Below are 20,043 nucleotides of genomic sequence, written 5' to 3'. Positions count from 1 at the left end.
AAGTTTTGTAGTAAGGCTTATGAATGGAAATGGAGTCTTCGAATGCATTAAGAGAAACAGCAGGAAATGGTAAAAGAAAGAACTTGAGTAAACTGGTGGCAAATGCAGTCAGTAAAGAGACAAGATAATCAGACAGAACAACTAGAAGCCCCAGAGATAAGGTGGCAACAAGACAAGGAACAGAACTCAAGCCACAAAACATCCAGTCAAGGAAAACAACTTCACCTAACAAAAAGCAAGACAAGATACTGGAGGGAAATTATCTCTCCATTACTAAAGGGAAGTCAGAGCCTGTCCAGAAAACAGGGTCATCATCATTTAAGGAAAAAAACAAGAGATGAGATAAGGACTCAATATCCATCATCCTTTGTCATCTGTATAACCACAAGCAATCCTATCCTTAAGACACAGATACAGATGTCCTGGTGCTTCATGTGAGAGAATGAGTATGAGTGAAATTTGTTTTGTTTAAAATTAGAATCACCTTTTCCTTCTATACAGACTTGCACTGAATTTCAGAATATTAAACTGTCACACTCTCAACTGCCTAAGACTGAAAAAACATTCTCTTACATGAATGTGTTCAAATCTCATCACAATTTTTCTGTTGAAGCCCTGTGCTGAAGAAGTAATTAAGAAGTAATTCTGACCATAGAGTTCAAGTCACAATAACGTTACAATATAAATCTCAGAGACCATATTTTTGTATACTGAAGCTGAACAATTCCTAAGAAGCATGTAAGATATGCAAAGAGGCAGTTTTACATTACAGAATCATTTTAATGCAGAAAAAGATGGTCCTCTGTGTAAAAGGGCAATACATAGGTCTGAGTGTAATTAAGAAAATGATTTCTTGGCTTCAGAAACACTATTAACTAAGCTGTTTTAAAAAAACTACCTGCAATTGTTCTGAAGCTAAAGAATTATCATACTAACACACTATTTGTGGGCACACCTGGCCTCTGAAAGAACAACTGAGTTTTATAAAGCAGTGCTGCACAATGTGAGAGTGGTCCCACTTTTTGCTAAGGCTCACAAATACAGGAATATTTTGTTTCTTCCCAGCACCCCTGACCTTAGCACCAACAAAAGAGAAAGTACTGTATACAGTACCTCTCTGCATTTTTCCACTCATGAAATGGCTAAACTATCAGCTTGGCTTCACGGCTGGAATCATCCTAGTTCTAGGTTCACTGAAGATCACCCAAGGCAGGAACAACTACAGCTTTGTCAGCACAAATAATGCCAAATTCTAAATTCTGTAAAGTTCAAAATTGTGTTGAACTATAAATTCTAAATTCTCTTCCTATGCAGTCCTCCTCCATGAAGGATTTCCTATGCTGTGTAATTCAGTCAGAACACCAGCCTGAACATTGCTCCTGGAGGGTAACTGATAGTCCCCATATAATGCTGACATCCACTGTCATACTCACATCTATCTATCACTCACGTAAGCACAGAGGAAATTAAAATATGTGGTTCCTTACTGCCTCTTGATCAGGACTAGTTATAACAGTACACAAATCTAGATTATCACCTCCCACAGGCAACCAGCCAGCAGAAAAACTGTCCATGGCTGAATAGATGCTTTGCATCTGAAAACATCAACCAAAACCCTATCTCACTGCACATTCCCCATCAGCCCAGCTCCTCCACTTCTCCCACCCCTGTTTTGCACCTGTCTTGTCCAATGCGAGTGAGCAGTACTCAGAAATCCTTCCTATACACTGCCTGTATCAGGGAGAGATAATAATCAGCTTCATCCCTCTGGAAGGGATATGTATTTGTTAAGTCTGTCTTGCCTCAATGATTGATACTGATTTCAGAATGTGATTTCCTGTGTGTTCTTTCTCTCTGTTTTGTTCCTCTTTTGCAGGCAGGATGTGGAGAAGGAGCCTATAGCATAGGGATGTCCAGACAGAGAGGGACCTGGGAGTCTGGATTGACAGGAAGCTGAACATGAGCCAGCAGTGTGCCCAGGTAGCCAAGAAGGCCAATGGCATCCTGGCCTGGATCAGGAACAGTGTGGCCAGCAGGTCCAAGGAAGGGATTGTGCCCCTGTACTCAGCCCTGGTGAGGCCACACCTCGAGTCCTGTGTCCAGTTCTGGGCCCCTCAGTTCAGGAAGGATATCGAGGTCCTGGAGCAGGTCCAAAGGAGGGCAACCAGGCTGGTGAAGGGACTCGAGCACAGATCCTATGAGGAGAGGCTGAGGGAGCTGGGGCTGTTCAGCCTGGAGAAGAGGAGGCTCAGGGGAGACCTCATCACTCTCTACAACTCCCTGAAAGGAGGTTGGAGCCAGGGGGGGGTTGGTCTCTTTTCCCAGGCAACTCTCAGCAAGACAAGAGGGCACAGTCTCAAGTTGTGCCGGGGGAGGTTTAGGTTGGACATTAGAAAGAATTTCTTTACTGAGAGGGTGATCAGACATTGGAATGGGCTGCCCAGGGAAGTGGTGAATTCTCCATCCCTGGAGATATTTAAAAAGAGACTGGATGTGGCACTCAGTGCCATGGGCTGGTAACTGCAGCGGTAGTGGATCAAGGGTTGGAGCTGATGATCTCTGAGGTCCCTTCCAACCCAGCCAATTCTATGATTCTATGCTTTACACATCTGCCTTCTGCTGATGGTCCATCCCCTGCACTGAAGGGCCATGGCTACAGTATTTAACAAAGGCCCAAAGCAAGCTCAGAGGAATGCTGTGCAAACAAAAGTTAGTTAAGCAAGCAGCTACTGGCTTTGTTGCCAAGGCTAAATATAGCAGAGCTCAAGACTTCCTATTTTCAGCTTGATTTCTTGAGAAAACACGATGTCTGTCCCCTGCTGTCTGTCTGTCACTCCTCCCAAACAACTTTTGACCCCACTGACAATTTTCAGTCAAATCTGGCTGCACTCAGGACTTGGCAGTATTAATTCTATAAAAAGGGATGGCTAGAGAGTGCAAACATCTGGGCAGTGCCCCCAGCCCTGGAAGGGCAAGCAAAGTTTGGCTGCTGCCCTCACCACAGGGAACTGGAGATAGGAGGGCAAGGAGAAAGGGGGGATGGGCAAAGGATCTGTGATGTAATTGTGGAAGGGAAGGGCTGTGGCACACCAACCCACAGGAAACAAGGCTTCATTAACATGACTCCTTATGGGATTACAGGTCTAAAAAGGAAAAGAGATTTTTCCTGCCATAGCCGTGAATATGGACAGAAGATCAGTGCCTTTTAATTTCTGCTCTGATCATAGAGAGCACCTCACTTGCACAGCTGCAATCTGCAAAGTATTTTTGGGATGCAGTTTGCATGAAAAACGTTTCTGCAAAATGAGGTCTTAATTGGGTGTGTGCAGAGAGCTTCCTGTGACCCTCTGTGCTCTGTGCTGCTCTCGGACTCACTGCAGGGATCTGAGGGCAGGACCAGGCTCTGAAGTTGTACTTCATTGCTGCCTGAGCAAATGGTTGAGATGATGAACCTGAAAGACAAGAACAGGTTCAGGGGATGTAAAACAAGGGACAAAGACACCGTTCTTACCTTATAGATCTTTCCCTCTTCAGTACCAACGAGAAACAAATAGTCTATCTTTTTGTGAAAATCAAACGATGTCCCACAGCCTGTTAAGAGAGGAAAGGTCTGTCAGACAGAGAACTGGTTCATCTGGCCAGTACGTGCTCCCTGTCTATGGTACACACACACAGCCAGCTTTTTCAGAAGTGATTTATTTCTCTTCTGAAGAAACTAAAGCCACCTCTCCTGAAAATGCTTTCCAAGATGTGCCTTTCCCCATGAATCTGAAAATTTGAAAAGCTAATGAAGAGAAATGGGAAAGGAAACTGGAAGAACTGGAAGGGAACCAGAAGGGAACCAGAAGAACAGATTGGCCCAGTATTCATTTTGGTGAGAATTTAAAATGCTTGGTACAAATGTAGAAGTTGTGAGGACCAGGCCTGCCTTCTCTCTGGGGAGATGAGACCTTTTGTGTTTGTTCAGTATTCTCAAAAATATAAATGGTTTCCTATGCATAAAAGAGCCCAGAGAGGAAATACTACATCATACATCCCTGGGTCCTTTTCATCCTTATCTCAGAAGCCATTTAACAGGCTCACTGCAGTAAAGCCAACAGCAAAGGATGTGCTTTGGGAAGAAATCTTCTGCCAGACATAGAAGGATCCTCTAAACTTCAAAAGGCATGAGGTGAGCAATGCTGTAAACTATGTTTAAAACAGGTGCCAACCACAACAGGATGTGGTTCCTTGAGATTTTGAGACTTCTGCTTCTGAGGCAGATGCACAATTACCCAAGAAAGCCATTTCGTGTGGTGGTGAAAGAAAATTTCAGTGGGGTCCTTGAGCAGAAGATGGGATGTCTGCTGAGTGCCACAGCAATTTGGGGCTGTTGGCAGCAGGGACACCCCCAGCAACCATCAGAGAAGAAGCAGAAACAAGCAGACAAGGCTCAGGAGCACATAGTTACAGAGAACTTCATGCAAAGGCAGCTGTCTTAAGCATCATGTCTTACATGTTAACAAAATGTAGTCTTCAAAAGAATTTCTAAGGTTGTTTCAACCCTATAAAACTGTCTGCATGTTTAAAATTTAAATAGATTGTTAAATATTCACGACAAGTCTTTGAAAATCCATTTCCCAGTAATGCTAACTAAGTGCCTGGGAGTTTTGCAGTGTACTGCTTTAGCTGGTGTAGAGCAACCTGTGTGGTGATGCAGACCCTCCCACAAACGAATTGTTCAGGAGTTCCTTGCCAAAAAACACAGCAATCCTTAGATGAAGACCAAGTGCCTTCCCCAAACCCAGGCCAAAAGCAGGTGCAGTAGGGTGATCAGAGGACTCTTCAAGGCTCTTTATGTAGTCCAGAACCTCCAGAGCATATTCATCCTACTCTGTCTTAAATGTAGGATGGTCAGGATGAGACGATTCAGCCCAAAAGGAGTGCACTATCTCCACCTTGTATTGGAGGAAGCCTAACAGTTGTGCAGAATAGATACTGTGCTTTTCAAAGAATCACAGAATTGTTCATAGTTGGAAAAGAACTCTAAGATCACCACATCCAACCATCAGCATCCTCAACACCCAGTAAAATAAAACATATTTACCTATATTTGTATCCAAATACCTACTACAGCATGTCCTGGAACACCTCATCTACACAGTTTTTAAATAGTTCCAGAGATGGTGACTCCACCACCTCCCTGGGCAGCTCATTCCATTGCATACTCTCTCAGTAGAGAAATTCTTCCTAATATCTAGTCTAAACCTCTCCTGGTGCAACTTCAGGCCATTTCCTCTGGTCCTACTATTGTTCACTTGAGGTAAGAGGCCAACACCCTACATCCTCCTTTCAGGTAGTTATAGAGCAATAAGATCTCCTCTCAGCCTCCTCCAAACAAATTTTCCCAGTTCCCTCAGCCTCTCCTCACAGGTCTTGTTCTCCAGACCCTTCACCAGCTTTGTTGCCCTTCTCTGAACTCACTCCAGCACCTGGATGTCTTTGCTGTAGTGAGGGGCCCAGAACTGATCACAGGATTCCAGGTGTGGCCTCACAAGTGCCCAGTACAAGGGCAATATCACTTCCCTTCTCCTGCTGGACACACCATTCCTGATGCTAGCCAAGATGCTGTTGGGCTTCTTGGCCACCTGGGCACGCTGCTGGCTCATATTCAGCAGGGTGTCAACCAACACACCCAGGTCCTTTCCTGCCTGGCAGCTTTCCAGCCAGTCCTCCCCAGGACTGTAGCATTGCACGGGGTTGTTGTGAACAAAGTTCAGTAGAGAGCCAGAACCTGAGGAAGCACATCCCACCACTGGCTGGATGACCTGTGAACCCACGAAAGCACTAAGGTTGCTTTTCATCTTGATTTGGCCAGTTCAGATCAATGTCTGTTTGGAAGAGCAAAACAGACTTTGTTTGGACATATACAGGTAATGTCTGTGTCTTGTCCACATTGGGATATCCCAGAAAAAAAAGACATTGTTTGAGTTTATGTTCATCTTTTTCTGTAAGTGAAGATGTAAGCAGAAAAGCTTGACTCAATTAATAGTGATTGCTCCAGACAGATCATGCCCTACTACATGATGAAAGCACAGAGACATAACCCTTTACCTCCTTTACATCTTAACACCATAATCCCAGTTTAATTTCTCAGAATGAATGATTAGAGGCTTTCTGTCAGTAATTAATCAGCACGGCAAGGACTTGGGCTCCTACCAAACACTTGCAGCTGCAGCTCCTCTGGCCCCTTCATCGTTGTTCCCTCTTGTGACAGTGTGATGATATCTGTGTGAACCAGCTCATTCTGCAGGCAGAGGAGATTCCACATGAATAACAGGCTTTACAGAGATATTTAGTACTTTGAAGCAGCAAATTTTATGGAAGAATTTTAAAAAGCTGTCCAAAAGTTGCTTGATGTTTCATGCTTGCAGTTGGCAGCTTGCTAACATGCTGTTTCACATAAAACATCCCTGAAACACTCTTTGGTGCACTGGAACTGGTACATCACACAGACACAGGCAGCTGACCTGGAAAGCTTCAGGGTGAAATGACTCTGTGTGGTTTAAGATGTGCATTGCATATTATCACAGAGCTAACTAAAACCCACACTAATGGATGGTAACTTACCACCTTGCCAGTCTTTGGTTTTTACCCTTCCCCGAAGCAGACTCAGCTCCCAGTATTCACAACCTCATGGGCACTGAGATTCAAATAGCAACAACATCCAGCAAGCAGCTCCTCAGATGAAAAGTGCCCCAGCAGAGTTCTAGAGAGCTCTCATTGCAGGCCACTGCACTGCAGTGTGGGGTGCTGTGTGAACACAGGAGAAAAGGCTGTGTCCCCATGATTTTACAGTCCAGGAGGGAGACAGAAGACAGGTGAAAACAGATACTCCGTGGATGAGTATGAGGAAATGACAAGAGGGCAAAGATCCATTCTTAGACTAGCTTTGGGAATTAAAATACCACTGCACAACGGAGTTGGTTGTGAATACAAGAATACCCTGGGGCTGGTAAAAAGAACAAAGAACTAAAGATTAAATTAGTGAGCAGTGTGGGCTGGGGACTGGATGTTTTCATGAATCTGCAGATTTCCCACCGGAGCACTGTGAGAACAAAACATAACTTCTTAGATCAGTGAATCAGGCTTCAGATGGGGTTCCTCTAACCCCAGAGCAGGACTCAGGTGGAAAAGAACTCTGCCTTACCAAGTCAGCCCCAGGGAATGTTAGGGACAGTGTGAGCAGACCTCTGAGCAGCTGTTCAACAGGGAGAGTGTTCCATATGACATTTTTGTCATCTTTTGGGAGCACAAACTTATAGAAAGACCAGAATGGTCAAAATCCATAAAATAATCTCCTTTCTCACTAATTTGCACTGCCACACACCCACATTCTCCGGCCTACTATGGCAGCAAGAAGCTGGACAGACTCCTTCAGCCTACAGAGTCCTACCTTCTACTAGTGACTTCTAGCAACATGTGGTTATATCAAGTCAGATTTGGTGGGTAAAGGCAGGAGTGATTTGCTGGTGTATGTGTTCAGTTAGAAAGAGCAGTGTCCATTGCATCCAGGAACAGAGCATATTCCATGTACCACTTGCTGCCCATCCAAACAAGAGCTGAGCTGTTAGGGAGCAGAGTCAGGACATTTTGAGCAGGTATTTGCCGTCCCTCAGGCTCCCAGGTCTGTCTCCTCTCCAGGGAATGTCTACAGTGTACAAGCTATGACTGCAGACTCAGATCAGCTTTGGAGCTGCCCACAGATGATCATCTTGAGATACCTGATGGGTCTAACAGGTCAGACACATGATCTGTGAAGACCCAAAGATATGCTAGGAAACATATTCTCTATTCTAGTAGGAAGGCAAATCATGCTAAACACCCACACCAAGCACACACCTTTTTGCAGCCTTTCCCTGAAGATGTTTCCCAGCACCTTCACCTGGTCAAGGCCATTGTGGACAGCTTCTGTAGCTTCTCACCCTTGCAAAGCATTATATTATGGTCTTAAGCTCTGCCAGGGGAGGTTTAGGTTAGATATTAGGAAAAAATTCTTTCAGAGAGGGTGATCAGACATTGGAATGGGCTGCCCAGGGAGGTGGTGGATTCTCCATCCCTGGAGGTCTTTAAAAAGAGACTGAATGTGGCACTCAGTGCCATGGTCTGGAAACCAGGGTGGTAGTGAATCAAGGGTTGGACTTGATGATCTCAGAGGTGCTTTCCAACCTGTCTGATTCTGTGATTTTGTGATATTCATGCAGACTTGCCTGTTGTGCTGTTTTTACTTTGTATCCAGCTTTGCAGTCTGGAAAATGCACCTATTCCTGGGGCTGTCTGTTGCCAGAGCCATTTACATATTCCTCTGGGTAAACAGATTGCAACAGGTGGGCTGTCCAGGAATAATAAACAATAATACATTGGTTCTGTCTAAAAATTGTAAAGCACTTTGTAAGCACAAGTGAATTCTGCCTCACAGCTGCCTGTTTCCCTTTATTTGTTATTAACCATAAGTGCTGAAGGGGGCTCAGAGATGTTTAGTAATTTAGATCTAGGCCACATAGGAAGGGTGAGCTATGGCTACTAATCAGACCTGTTACTGCTGAGGATCAGCCTGAGGAGAATTACCATGCTGCATCCAAACTGATTCCTTGACATGGCTCTGACAGCTCTCCCTTTTTGTGAATATGTGCACCCAAGGTGGGAGAGCAGAGGCATGCAGATGCAGAAATCCTGCGTCCTTCCTTGAAGTTTTACACCTTCATGATGGCCCAAAACCAAGCATAAGCCCACACAGATCATGGGCTGTCTCCTGAAGTCTGTCCAAAGTAACTGTACTCATTTTGGTCATGGCAGATCAACTGTCCCCAGCTAACATTTGGCAACTTTGCTATTCAAGGTTTGAGTGCCAAATATCCAGCTGGAAGTAAGACTAAATTTGTTCACTTTCCACTCTCAGCTTTGGAAGTGTCAAAGAGTTATAAGTGTTTGAAGAAGCTTTACTTCTGGATAATCCTGTCAAAGAGATTAACAAAGCTCTCTTGCATTTATTCCCTATTTGCATTATGGATTTGCAGAACAGGAGACCTCTAGAGTCTCTCCAGTTTTATTCTGAATAAAAGCCAGAGGTGTTGAGCTCTTTTGTAAAACTGGAATTCAAGCAGATTGTCCATTTCTCGTTGCTGGGTACAAAACCACAGATTGTATCAAAATGCCCTTTTCATTCTTTTCCTTGCTTTCCAAGTTAAATTTCTGTGCAAAAAAGAAAAGAAACCAGACAGCACCTAAAATCCTGCTGTTTTCCACTCCTGCCCACTAAGCACATACCAGATGTGGCAATTTCAGAGGTAACTTCATCTCAAAAAAGTATTTAAAAAGTGCTTTTCACATGATTGTGGCCATGTTTATAACACAAGTGCAAGAATAGGTAGGAGTGACACTGTGCTAAGTGGGTGCAGGTCTCAGAAGTCACACCAGCGATGCTTTAGCAGAGACATACATACTCAAAGGAACAAAAAATAAAAACTAGCTTAAAAGGTGAGAACACAGCTAAGCACAGATGAAGCACACAAATGTTGTGAAAGACCCATTACCAGGTGCTTTTCCATCAGAGTCCGTCTACAGACTTAGTTTGTCCCAGTTATTGCTTTGAAGTAAGAGACTTAACCCAGTGTTTCTTGACTCCCAGTGGACCAGGCTGAGCACACTCAGTTACTGGGGCTTGAGTGGCACATGTAACCTTCCAGTAACCACCCAGTTCACCTCAGGTGGATGTGTTTAGCTATAGGTGTGTATTATCCCCTTCAACACAAATCTTTTGGGCATTTCTATACAGGGAACTGAGTGCTGGGACAATGTTGGCCTGTCCCTTCTAGATAGGTCTTTAGAGTTCTTTTGGGAGAGGGACTTGGGACTCATTTGCAGGAGTTTTTTTGTCTCTAAAGCTGCACGCGTTAACCTAGAGGAATTTGTAAAAAAGAACTTAACAATCAATGGCATCTGCAGGTTCCTATCATGCTCATTAGCAGAGGTTTCCAGTCCTGAAGTAAATGTGAAACTAGGATTTCTATTTCATGTTAGCTATGAATCCCTGACCGTGGCAGCAAGCTCTAATATCTTCAGAACAGACATGTCTTGACTAGCTTGGTATAATGGGTTGGAAAAAATGAGCATCCAAAGATGTAACTAAATTTCTCTGCTAGCTGGGGAATAATGAAACACCTGCTTCAAACACATATTTAGGGCAATTTGATTATTTTTAAGTAGAAGATTTTGAAATCTTAAAAATGTTCAATCAAACTGCCAACAGAAAAAACACATTGAGATTCAGAGACATAAATCTTACGGTCATTTAGAGACATTGATGCTCAGCCTCTATCAGCCTACGTGCTCTGAAAGAAAAAGTGATCAAAGGCCAGGCATGCAAATGACATAACAGAGGTTGTCTTGAGTATGAGCTGGCAACAACACGGTAGGGGAAAGCCCTCTGCCTGGTTGCATGTTGCCCTACCACTGCAAATGCAAGCTTACTCTGTGCTGTTTTGGTCACTATCAGAGAAATTTACACTTTCTCTCCCCCATTCTGAAATGCAATCTGTAAAGTGAGGATTCTGGGGGCGAGAGTCTCAAAGGTGAGAAGAAGGCAGATTATTTTGCTGTGTCTGGGTGGCCCTTCTGGGACAAGGAAAGTTTCAGAGCAAGGATCAGTTTTGAACTGCAGCTCCTGCAAAGCAGGAAAAGTATCTCCTGAACATAGGGTGCTAGAGGTGCAGGCAGGATGAAGCAATCTTTTTCTGTCATTTCTTTTCAAGCCTGGATCATTATAAATAGAAATTTAACATGTATCATTGACCTTTGGAGACAACTGACTATACTTTGGCTAGAAAAAGGAATTGTCAGCTACTGCTTACCTTAACTAAAGTCCATGAAACAATGCGTCCATCTGAGGAGACTGAAAAGAAGTTCAAATTGTTGTCCATGTCATTCTTCTGCCACTTGACCTTAAAACAAGAAGACAGTTCCAGTCAGCACAGGGCACTCACCATTAGCAGGACAGTCTCGTGCTCTCAGCAGGGTCTCCTGAAATCCTTCTAAAAGAGCAGCTGGTTACCACTGAAGGCTTGCTGGTGTATAGCATATACAAACACCTCTACCTTCACAGGCACTTTCAGAACTGCCCCTAGCACTCCCATCACCCACTTTTTTGCAGGGAGGCCCCAAAACTGGGGCAAAGCCCCACACCTGGGGGCTGCACTTACCCACAGCATCTAACCCAGCAGTGACAGGAGCATTGTCACCAAGAATGGGCCTTCAGAGGTGTTTCATCTATGCAGCACTCTGCACTATGGAACAGCTCCATCCCAGAGATCCCTAAAGAGATCTCCAAACACCAGTAGCATCACAGGAAGGTCCCTATGACACCACAGTCCATCCTTACCCCTGCACAAACTAACCCTTTCCATTTGCCTAATTACTCCAGGTACAGTGCCATATGGCTACCCTTCAGCGGGACAACCTCAAATTAGTTTTCTGTCCCTTTATGGGGTGCAGACAAGCCCTTGCAGGTGATGTACAATATGGGTCCTTGGGGTGCTTCTGTTTCAGCAAGATGAAAATGTTTCCATTAAAACTGAAATCCTCCCTGAACCTTCAGAGCATCTGTCTGCCTGGTAAGGAGATTTGCCTTTTGACTGTGACAGCTCAACAGGAGAGATTAAAACTCAGATAAATGGCTTACTGTTTAGAAGAGACATTTCAGTTAGACCAAAAGCACTAAGAACCCTCAATTTTCAGATTTGGGAATTCAATCAGGCTGAAGGGAAAAGGATGACTTGTCACTGGGGCTGTCAGCACACACTCCTCTGGGCATCTGTCAGTTCAGGATGGGGGCAAGCACTTCAGCAGGTTCTTCTGAGGCTTTCAAAGGTGCATCTGTTCCTGTCCAAGCAGTGAAGCAGATACATTTCCCTAACCATCATCCCTTAAATATGATAAATGGGCATGAATATCCTAGAGCTTACCAAATACTATGTCTATGATGATCTATTTACCTGGCACCTATTCCAGAAAACAAACAGTATTATCAATGCTTTAATTATGTAAACTGGGTATTTGGATTATACTTCCTTGAGAATAACAGTGTTATTTCTATTTTGTTAAACTATTTATACTCTGAAGTTCTGTGGAGCATGAAAATTCAGCAAGACACTCAGCAAAGAGCAATTAATCCTCTTGTGAACAGGTTTTCTACCTAGAACACACTATTCAGAGGGATGAAAAATAAAATGTTAAAAGCAATCCATCTGAGAATATATCAAAATGCCAGTTTCATGTTCATAAACTGCAGCTGAGAAGTCTTGAGTGGCATCCTTGTACAGATGAAATCCTCAGTTGCCAAGTGGAACCAATTCTGCTATCTATTATTAAAGGAATGTCATCATTTAATATGGCCCAGAATAAAATGGCCAGTGATAAATAGACAGGTTCAATGGTACATATGGAGAACAGTGATTTCCAAGGCTGGCCATCATGAACAAAATGTGCTCGATATATATATCTATTCCAGGAACACTTCTCTGTGATCATGAGCTACTGCTGACAAAGATGGTCACCAGCAGCTGCTTCAGATGAAGGGGCTGCTGTAGTGAGGGGTTTTAATGCAAAGGGAGGAACAGAGAGTTCAGGCAAACTGGTTATAAATACATGCACAACATGTGTCATACTAGGAACAGAGAAAGGGTTATGTTTAAAACCAGAGGACTCTAAAATAGCTGGACAACAAGATATTTTCATTTGTATGTCCAACACAGCTCTCTTCTAACTCATGTTCTTCCTCTTCAATCTACTTTCTCAAATATATGGGAAAAACTGTCACTGGCTTCCCAGCCAGCCTTTAAGGCAGACATCACTTGAGAGACAGGAAGCTATTTCTCAGGACAGTACCTATTATGAAAACACTGTGCAAAGGTTTTGCCATTTAAAGCTGGGAGCAATTAGCCAAAATGGCTCACATATCCTTGATTTTCAGGACTGCAGTGCAGTCCTGCAACAAATGGGGCTCTCCAGTACTTGAAGCATCCTGAACACAGCAATGCATGTGGGAGACAAGTACAGGTGACACACACCTGCAGGTAGCATGGATCTGAGCTGTCCTGCAATCTAGAGAAGTCACCAGGGTTGAAGACAAAATGCCTGTGCTACAGTGAGAGCTGGTCCAGACCTTCTCTAAAGGGAATGTCCCAGCTGGCCCTTATCAGAGTGTACATCCAGGCAATCATTAGTGAGCTCTGCCTGAGCTGCTCAGGGACAGATTCAGTCAAGTTCCCAGATCTGCTCTTGACAAGTACAAGTGTGACAACACTTTTCACCCAAGCTAGGACCAAGTGACAGCCCAACACACCACAGAGAAAGCACATATGAGAGCTCAGTGTCTGGGGTACACCCAAATCACCCTGTGTAGACACAAATCCTAAGTCCTCTTGTCGATGCTAACACAACACATTGCAGGAACCTCATCTGGAGGTGACCAACTAAGTGCTGTCATGAGCTCATGGGTTTTTCCCTTAAACCAAATCCCTTCAGTGTTCTCCAAGCAAAGAGCTTTTTGTCAGGGTTTGCCCACTCCAAATACTCTTTCCCTGATGGAGATCTGTTCAAACTTCCTACTATTGGTACTCAGGTAGGTGTAACAACTACTTCTTGTTATCTATTACATTGACAGGTGGAAACAACAGCCCCAAAAGGCAAGTAAGGTGATTTGCTTGGGGTAGTCTTGTTCCTATATTCAAAGCAGTCAACAGCACCTGAGTTAGGTACATGTTGCAGACAACTTGAACACAGTGCCTCAAGGGCATCAGGATCTGCCCTCAGATGACTGTCAGCAGCTCCCTGTGACGTTAGCTTGAATTGCAGAAAACAGAAATTGGCACTTAATACTTTCAATTTTCTCCCAGTGTTTCTGACACCTTAATAGTGTTTGTGATCCTTTTTCTCCTGATCTCTGAATCCCATGAACGCTCATTAGAGTAATTAGTCTTCATGATGCTGCAACCAAATCAGGCACCTGTTCACACCTGTGCTTTTTTCTCCTGCCAGAGGCCCATGGACATGGCACACTCCTGTCATTAGCAGTATCCATTCCATGCAGGGTGAGGCATTTGATGAGGGAACCAGGACATTGTGTGTGTGGTGGCAAGAAGTTAATTCTTTCCTGAAGCATGTGATAACCAACTCAGGACTTTGGCTGCATGAGAAAAGTTATAGCAAAAGCTCAGTTACGATGCAGTAGGAGTAAGTACTACATGAGGAAGGAAACTGTGTAAACAGCAGAAAGGAGACAGCTAAACACAGAGCAGCAAGTAATTTGTTGTGCCAGATCATGGTGAGAACTGTAATAAAACAAAGATCTGCTGCTGGTTTTTTCAGTGTGATCTTTAACCTGTTTTTGAATTGCAAAGTTAGTGTGTGAAACTCATTGCTGATAGAAGAACCTACCACTTTTAAACTTTTTTTTCTTAAAGGCTATTTATTCAGAAACAAGTTGAGAAGACTCAAACCCTTATTTGCTCATAAAAAAAAAAAAAAAAAAAAAAAAGGACTAAAACCCGCATGTTCACTGCTAGGTACAGCAGGTTAGCAGGGCAGCAATCCATTCACTCTTAGCAAGGAGATACTACAATCTTTGTGTATGACAGCTGGTAATGGCTCCTGTCCAGCAGAAGATCAGACCATTTATCCAATCTGATTTGAAAATGTCTATATTTCTGATGTCATTCCTGCAAAAGAAAAAATGCTTCATGTTACAGAGGCTGTTAGTCACTTGCATTGACAAAACACAATTGGTCAAAGTCATCCCAGCCATGATGCTGATCTGAGCTCTTTACAGGCAGCCTCTGGCATCATCTGTCTGCTTTTCTTGGGACACAGCTACAGCAAACACAAATCCCTCTGGCTGGCCTTGGCCTTGGAGCCACAAGCAATACATGCACATTGACTGACAAGCAAGCTGAGCCAAGACTGACAAGCTGGATCAGGGACACCCCTACCACTGGTGACAATTCATGTAGACTGTTCTCATATTCCTCCAGAAACTGGCACTCAACTGGCACTCAACAGCCTTCATGTAAATATGTCAATGTCTAATGGCCCTATACAGGAAATTTCCCTTACTACAAGTCAAGCCAATTAGTCCTAATGATCTCCCCAGTGGACACAGAAAAAGATGATTACTTATTTTATAACAACCTTTAAACGAGCAAGAAAAGGTTGCTCTGTCACCCCTCCTTTCTCTTTTTTTCCCAAACCAAATGAAATCCATTGCTCCAACTGTTGCTTCCAGGTCCTGCCCTCCAAGCCTACACCATTCCAGTTCCTCCCCTTCAGCCCTTCTCTGCAGTTCCAAGCACATGGTACAGGGCCACCACCAGCAGACAGAAGTTACAATCTCCTCTATCTTGTATTCCTTCTAATGAATCAGAATGTCAGATGCCTTTTGTGCAGCAGTATTGTATTGCTGACTATTGACAGCAATCTCCTACACTCTCCCCTTCTGGCACCCTGCTGCATAGCCAATCGTCTCCTCCTTCATATCTGTGCATTTATTTTTCCCTTTTCTAAACATAGCATTTGCTCTTGTCTTGATTAAATTTCAAAGCATTTATTTTGGGCTTTTCTTCAGATCAATCAAGATCATTTTGAACATAATCATGTCCTACAAAGCACCTTGTCCTCCCAAGGGGACTTCCCTATTCTGCCAGCAGAGTTGTTAATGAAAGTATCGATCAAAAAAAGGCCAGGATTGGCAGCTGGAGAGTCCCACTTGAAGCATCTTCAGAGTCTGACAGCAAGCCAGTGTCTTTGAGCACATTGCCTGAGACACCTGAGCAGCATCTTTATGGTGATCTTACCTAATCTGTGTTTCTCTACTTTCATTATAAAAAAACACTGTGTGAGCCTGTATCAAAAACTTTAGTTAAGTCAAGATGGATAGAGGTGACTGACTATCCCTTCTTCATGAGGCCCACTTCTCTGAAACAAAAGAAAGAAAGAAAAATATACTGGCTTTACTATTCTGGACAAATCCATGTCTACTTCTCTGAATCCCTCTATTGCCTAGATATTTAGTAACAGTTTTGCCATTTGTTCAAGTGTTTTCCCAGTCACTGAAATTGGTCTTGCTGATTAGTAATTACCTATGTCAAATCCTACCATTTTTCTCCAGATACTTTTTACTTCTTCTGGCCCTACAAGACCTTTCTTACTTTTCATGGTCATGCTTGTCCTACAGGCCAGTGTGGCCTGATGCACTTCAGTGCTATCATCCACAGATTGTGAGTCCCTGTGGCTGGCTTGGGATGCCTCTAGCCTGGGTGAACTATCCAGACACTGGTTTCTGGGCTCCTGTTCATGCCACCATCCCTCCTGCACACAAGGACAGTCCCTCTGAGGAAAAAATGTGCAGAAACCTCTTTTGCCAGACATGGGCTCTACGGCACCACTGAAAAGTGTTTCAGGACTGATGACAGCAGACTTGATATATATCATATTCCAGTTTGCCCACATCAGAAGTATGTGAACAGGTGTGAGTCCATTCTGCAAAAGCAGAATGATGCTGTCCTTCATCCATGCTCCAGAAAACACCCCAAACCCACCTCTGAATCAAGGTGCTCAGATGCTGTAAAATAGGCTTGCACTAGATTCTGCTTAAAATACAGGAGGGATGTAGACCAGAAACTCCCTAAAATGCTTATTAATTCTATGAAATTGCTCTGGCTCATTATTTAGTTATTGCAGGATATGCTTAAACCAGTCTTGCTGATGAGCAAGAACCTGTCTCATCTAAATATTTTTTAACATGCTCTTTCCCTATTCTGACCTGTGCTTTCATCCTCTTGTAACATTAATCATACTAAGCAGCCTGTCTCAGACACTTATTGTAAGATTAAACAATACATCTTCAAATATTTCCTCCATTTCCATAGCACTAGGGTATTAGCTGAAAGCTTGCTTTAGTTATGAGCCTAAATTCTTCATTCCTTTAACTTCTAGTATGCCTTGCAAATACTTTACCCTTCTCTTTTATGGCCCAGAATAATTATTTTGCACTTTCACTTCCTTTGTCTTTAGACAAAAGTCTAAGCTTTAGACAAAAGTCCTTACTTTTTGTGCTTCATGAATTCTTTTGTAGTTCACTGCTGAGCTCCTGCAGCACCCATGTGGGTCCCTCTTGGAGAGCTTTCCCATTCTGCCAAGCCCAGCAGCTTGGGGAATTCATCCATTTGGCTCTGTAGCTGAACAGATCCAGTCCCTTGCTGTGCATCACAGAAGCATAGTTTCCCCCATAGACTGGGCACACAAGGCTAAGCAGGGAAATTTGGACATTTCTTTTTACACTCACTGGGTGAGGACTTTTACTCAAGGCTTCCCCCACTGGTAAACATCTGCTCCTTGAGCAAGCATGCAAACACAGTGAGAGAGTCAGCCCTTTGCTCTCTATTTTCCCTCTTTTCTCTTCTCTTCTCTTCTCTTCTCTTCTCTTCTCTTCTCTTCTCTTCTCTTCTCTTCTCTTCTCTTCTCTTCTCTTCTCTTCTCTTCTCTTCTCTTCTCTTCTCTTCTCTTCTCTCTCTTCTCTCTTCTCTCCCTCTCCCTCTCCTTCTCCCTCTCCCTCTCCCTCTCCTTCTCCTTCTCCTTCTCCTTCTCCTTCTCCTTCTCCTTCTCCTTCTCCTTCTCCTTCTCCTTCTCCTTCTCCTTCTCCTTCTCCTTCTCCTTCTCCTTCTCCTTCTCCTTCTCCTTCTCCTTCTCCTTCTCTCTCTCCTTCTCTCTCTCCTCTCCTCTCCTCTCCTTGCCCTGGCACTAGTATGCAGACACAAACCCACATTTCCTCAGTGTCTATATGCACAAGCCTGGGACAACACAAAATATCAGCAGAACTCTGGGCTCTCTCAAGGTAGGAGAGCTGAACATGTGCTGTGATTCAGCAAGGGCACAAGCTCTCACGGATGCAGTTTGGTTGCCATCCCACCATGGCCCAGGTCACCAGATGGCACATCAACACAGGGTGGATGTTTGCAGGACAGACCAACCTCCAGTCAGCACTACCCATCCAGCCCTGGGTATGTTAGTCCAACAGTGGGCATCTTTGGCCTGTGTAGAGGATACTTTCTCTATTTTGGTGCTATCCTCTTTTTCACTCTGCCTTCCCATCATGCATATGTTAAAGTGCTGACCTACAGTGAGTTGCTCCACAGATCACATCTTCTGCATCTAGCCTGATTTATCCTGTGTCCTGCACTTCCCTATAGCAGTCTCTGATTGGAGCTATGAAGCAGTTCTAATTTCTTCTCTCTGTGACCTCCAAATATTTTTCTTGTTGGTTCTTGCCAGCAACTTTAAGTAGAACAGATTCTGGAAACATCACATCATAACCAGTAGAGAAGTCTTTCACATTCTCTCCCTGACAATGACAAATTACCATTTCTTTGTTTATTCCCCTCCATGTATCACTTGCCTCTGCTGTTTGCCCAAGGGATCTGCTGTAGTGAAAGTCTCCAAAGACAATCAGCAGATTTGAGCCCACTTTCTGTTTTGCTGGAGCAAGTAGTTTGTCCCTGGTTGATGCTGAGACAACACAGAGCTTCTACTACCAAGTCCTCAATTGCTTTCCATCAAGGACATTGCCAGCTATGCTTCATTTGCTGCCCATCATGCACCCCAGCCTAACACCACAAGTGGGTCTTGACACCTTGGTGAGGACCCTCAAACAGCTACCAGAAGTGAAGCCAAGGCCAGGCACGTGGATGAGTACCTAGAATCAGTGAATAACAGAATGGTTTGGGCTGGAAGGGACATTAAAGACCATCTTGTTTTAACCCCCCTGCCATAGATTTCCACTAGACCAGGTTGCTCCATATAAAAAACCAAGGCTGCTTTCCTGCAGTCAGTCACAAGAGGCCCCCCAAAATTATTCACTTAGTCAACTTCACAACATGAAAGGGAACTCCAGTGTTGGACTTTATGCAGAAAGAGACAGGCAGAACAAGTTTTAGAGGTGAGGAACAGAGCCACCTCTGGAGTTCTCAGTGGTAACTTGTACATTACAAGTTTTCCTGTGTGGAGGTGGGAAGGAGGAAGTTTCATTCCTCACCATGGTTAGCTGGGATAAAGGCAAAAAATAAGCTAAATCCATATGATTTACTTTCACTTGAAGAAATAATGAAGGTTTCAAAGAGCTGTGATTACTAAGTGCTGACTGTGTACTCCAAGATTTAGGTCAAAGCAGCACAATTGGCCTCTGGCTAAGACTATACTTGAGGGAGAAGAAACTCCTGGCTAATATACTTCAGCCATAGGATACCACTGTGGCAGGAGAAGATTTGGCTGTGCCCTGACTGTGGATGCATGTCTGGGCTTCTTGCCAAAGGCAGACCCACACAGGGAGATACAGAGGAGCCACAGTAAGCCCCAATTAGTCCTTCAGTGAGGGGGAACCAGAACCATGCGGTGACCCACATGCCCACCTTGGAGCCAGGATACAGCACAAAGGACTCCTGCCCTCTCGTGCATACTCAACAAAAGAGATTGCTGGTTTGTTTCAGGGCTTTTTACCATTCCTGTCTATTACAGAGGGAAGCAGAGAGCATTTAGGTTGTGGAATGTCTAGCAAGAATGAAAGAGCTCAAAAAAAAAAAACCAAAAAAAAAAGGGTTTTGGTCAATGCTGTAATATAAGATATTAGTCCTTTTGTTCTCAGAAGCCCTGCTGTGAAAGCCTGCCTAATCCTTGCCCCCATCCACATCCCTGAAGACTAGAAATGGTGCTGGTAAAAGCACAGCAAATGGATGAATACAGCCACAACTAAAGAGGAGCAGGAGAGGAAGAACCACAGGGAGAGATGGGCTTCTGTGGTCAGTCTTTGCACACCCAGAAATTTCATGGAGAAGAGCAAAGCTGATGAGCTGAGAGAGACAAACACTGCCACTGCCTGCGACATCTGCATGGGGAAGAAGCTGGAGATTCTCTTCTGAGGGGAAGGTGACTTTTAAGGCCTTGGGGCCAGTACTTACATGG

The 20,043-nt window shown here is 44.0% G+C and overlaps 1 protein-coding gene across 4 annotated transcripts in view; it reads right to left on the bottom strand.

The window, feature by feature from the left end:
- Positions 1 to 20,043, bottom strand: part of DNAI1 (dynein axonemal intermediate chain 1) — a 147,636-nt gene that overhangs the window by 50,690 nt on the left and 76,903 nt on the right. For 3 of the 4 annotated variants that reach the window (XM_071730134.1, XM_071730133.1, XM_071730132.1), the window contains exons 14-16: positions 10,890 to 10,979; positions 6,199 to 6,286; positions 3,512 to 3,591 (exon numbers count right to left, since the gene is read on the bottom strand). In XM_071730134.1, the coding sequence (XP_071586235.1) occupies positions 3,512 to 3,591; positions 6,199 to 6,286; positions 10,890 to 10,979 (258 nt within the window). Of the gene's footprint in view, positions 1 to 3,184; positions 3,453 to 3,511; positions 3,592 to 6,198; positions 6,287 to 10,889; positions 10,980 to 20,043 lie in introns of those variants that run through there. The other variant, XM_071730135.1, reaches the window with a different exon arrangement.

Source organism: Heliangelus exortis, chromosome Z (assembly GCF_036169615.1).
Source record: "Heliangelus exortis chromosome Z, bHelExo1.hap1, whole genome shotgun sequence".
NCBI classification, from domain to species: domain Eukaryota; kingdom Metazoa; phylum Chordata; class Aves; order Apodiformes; family Trochilidae; genus Heliangelus; species Heliangelus exortis.
The sequence above is the reverse complement of the archived record's forward strand: the minus strand, read 5'-3'. Positions and strand labels throughout refer to the sequence as shown.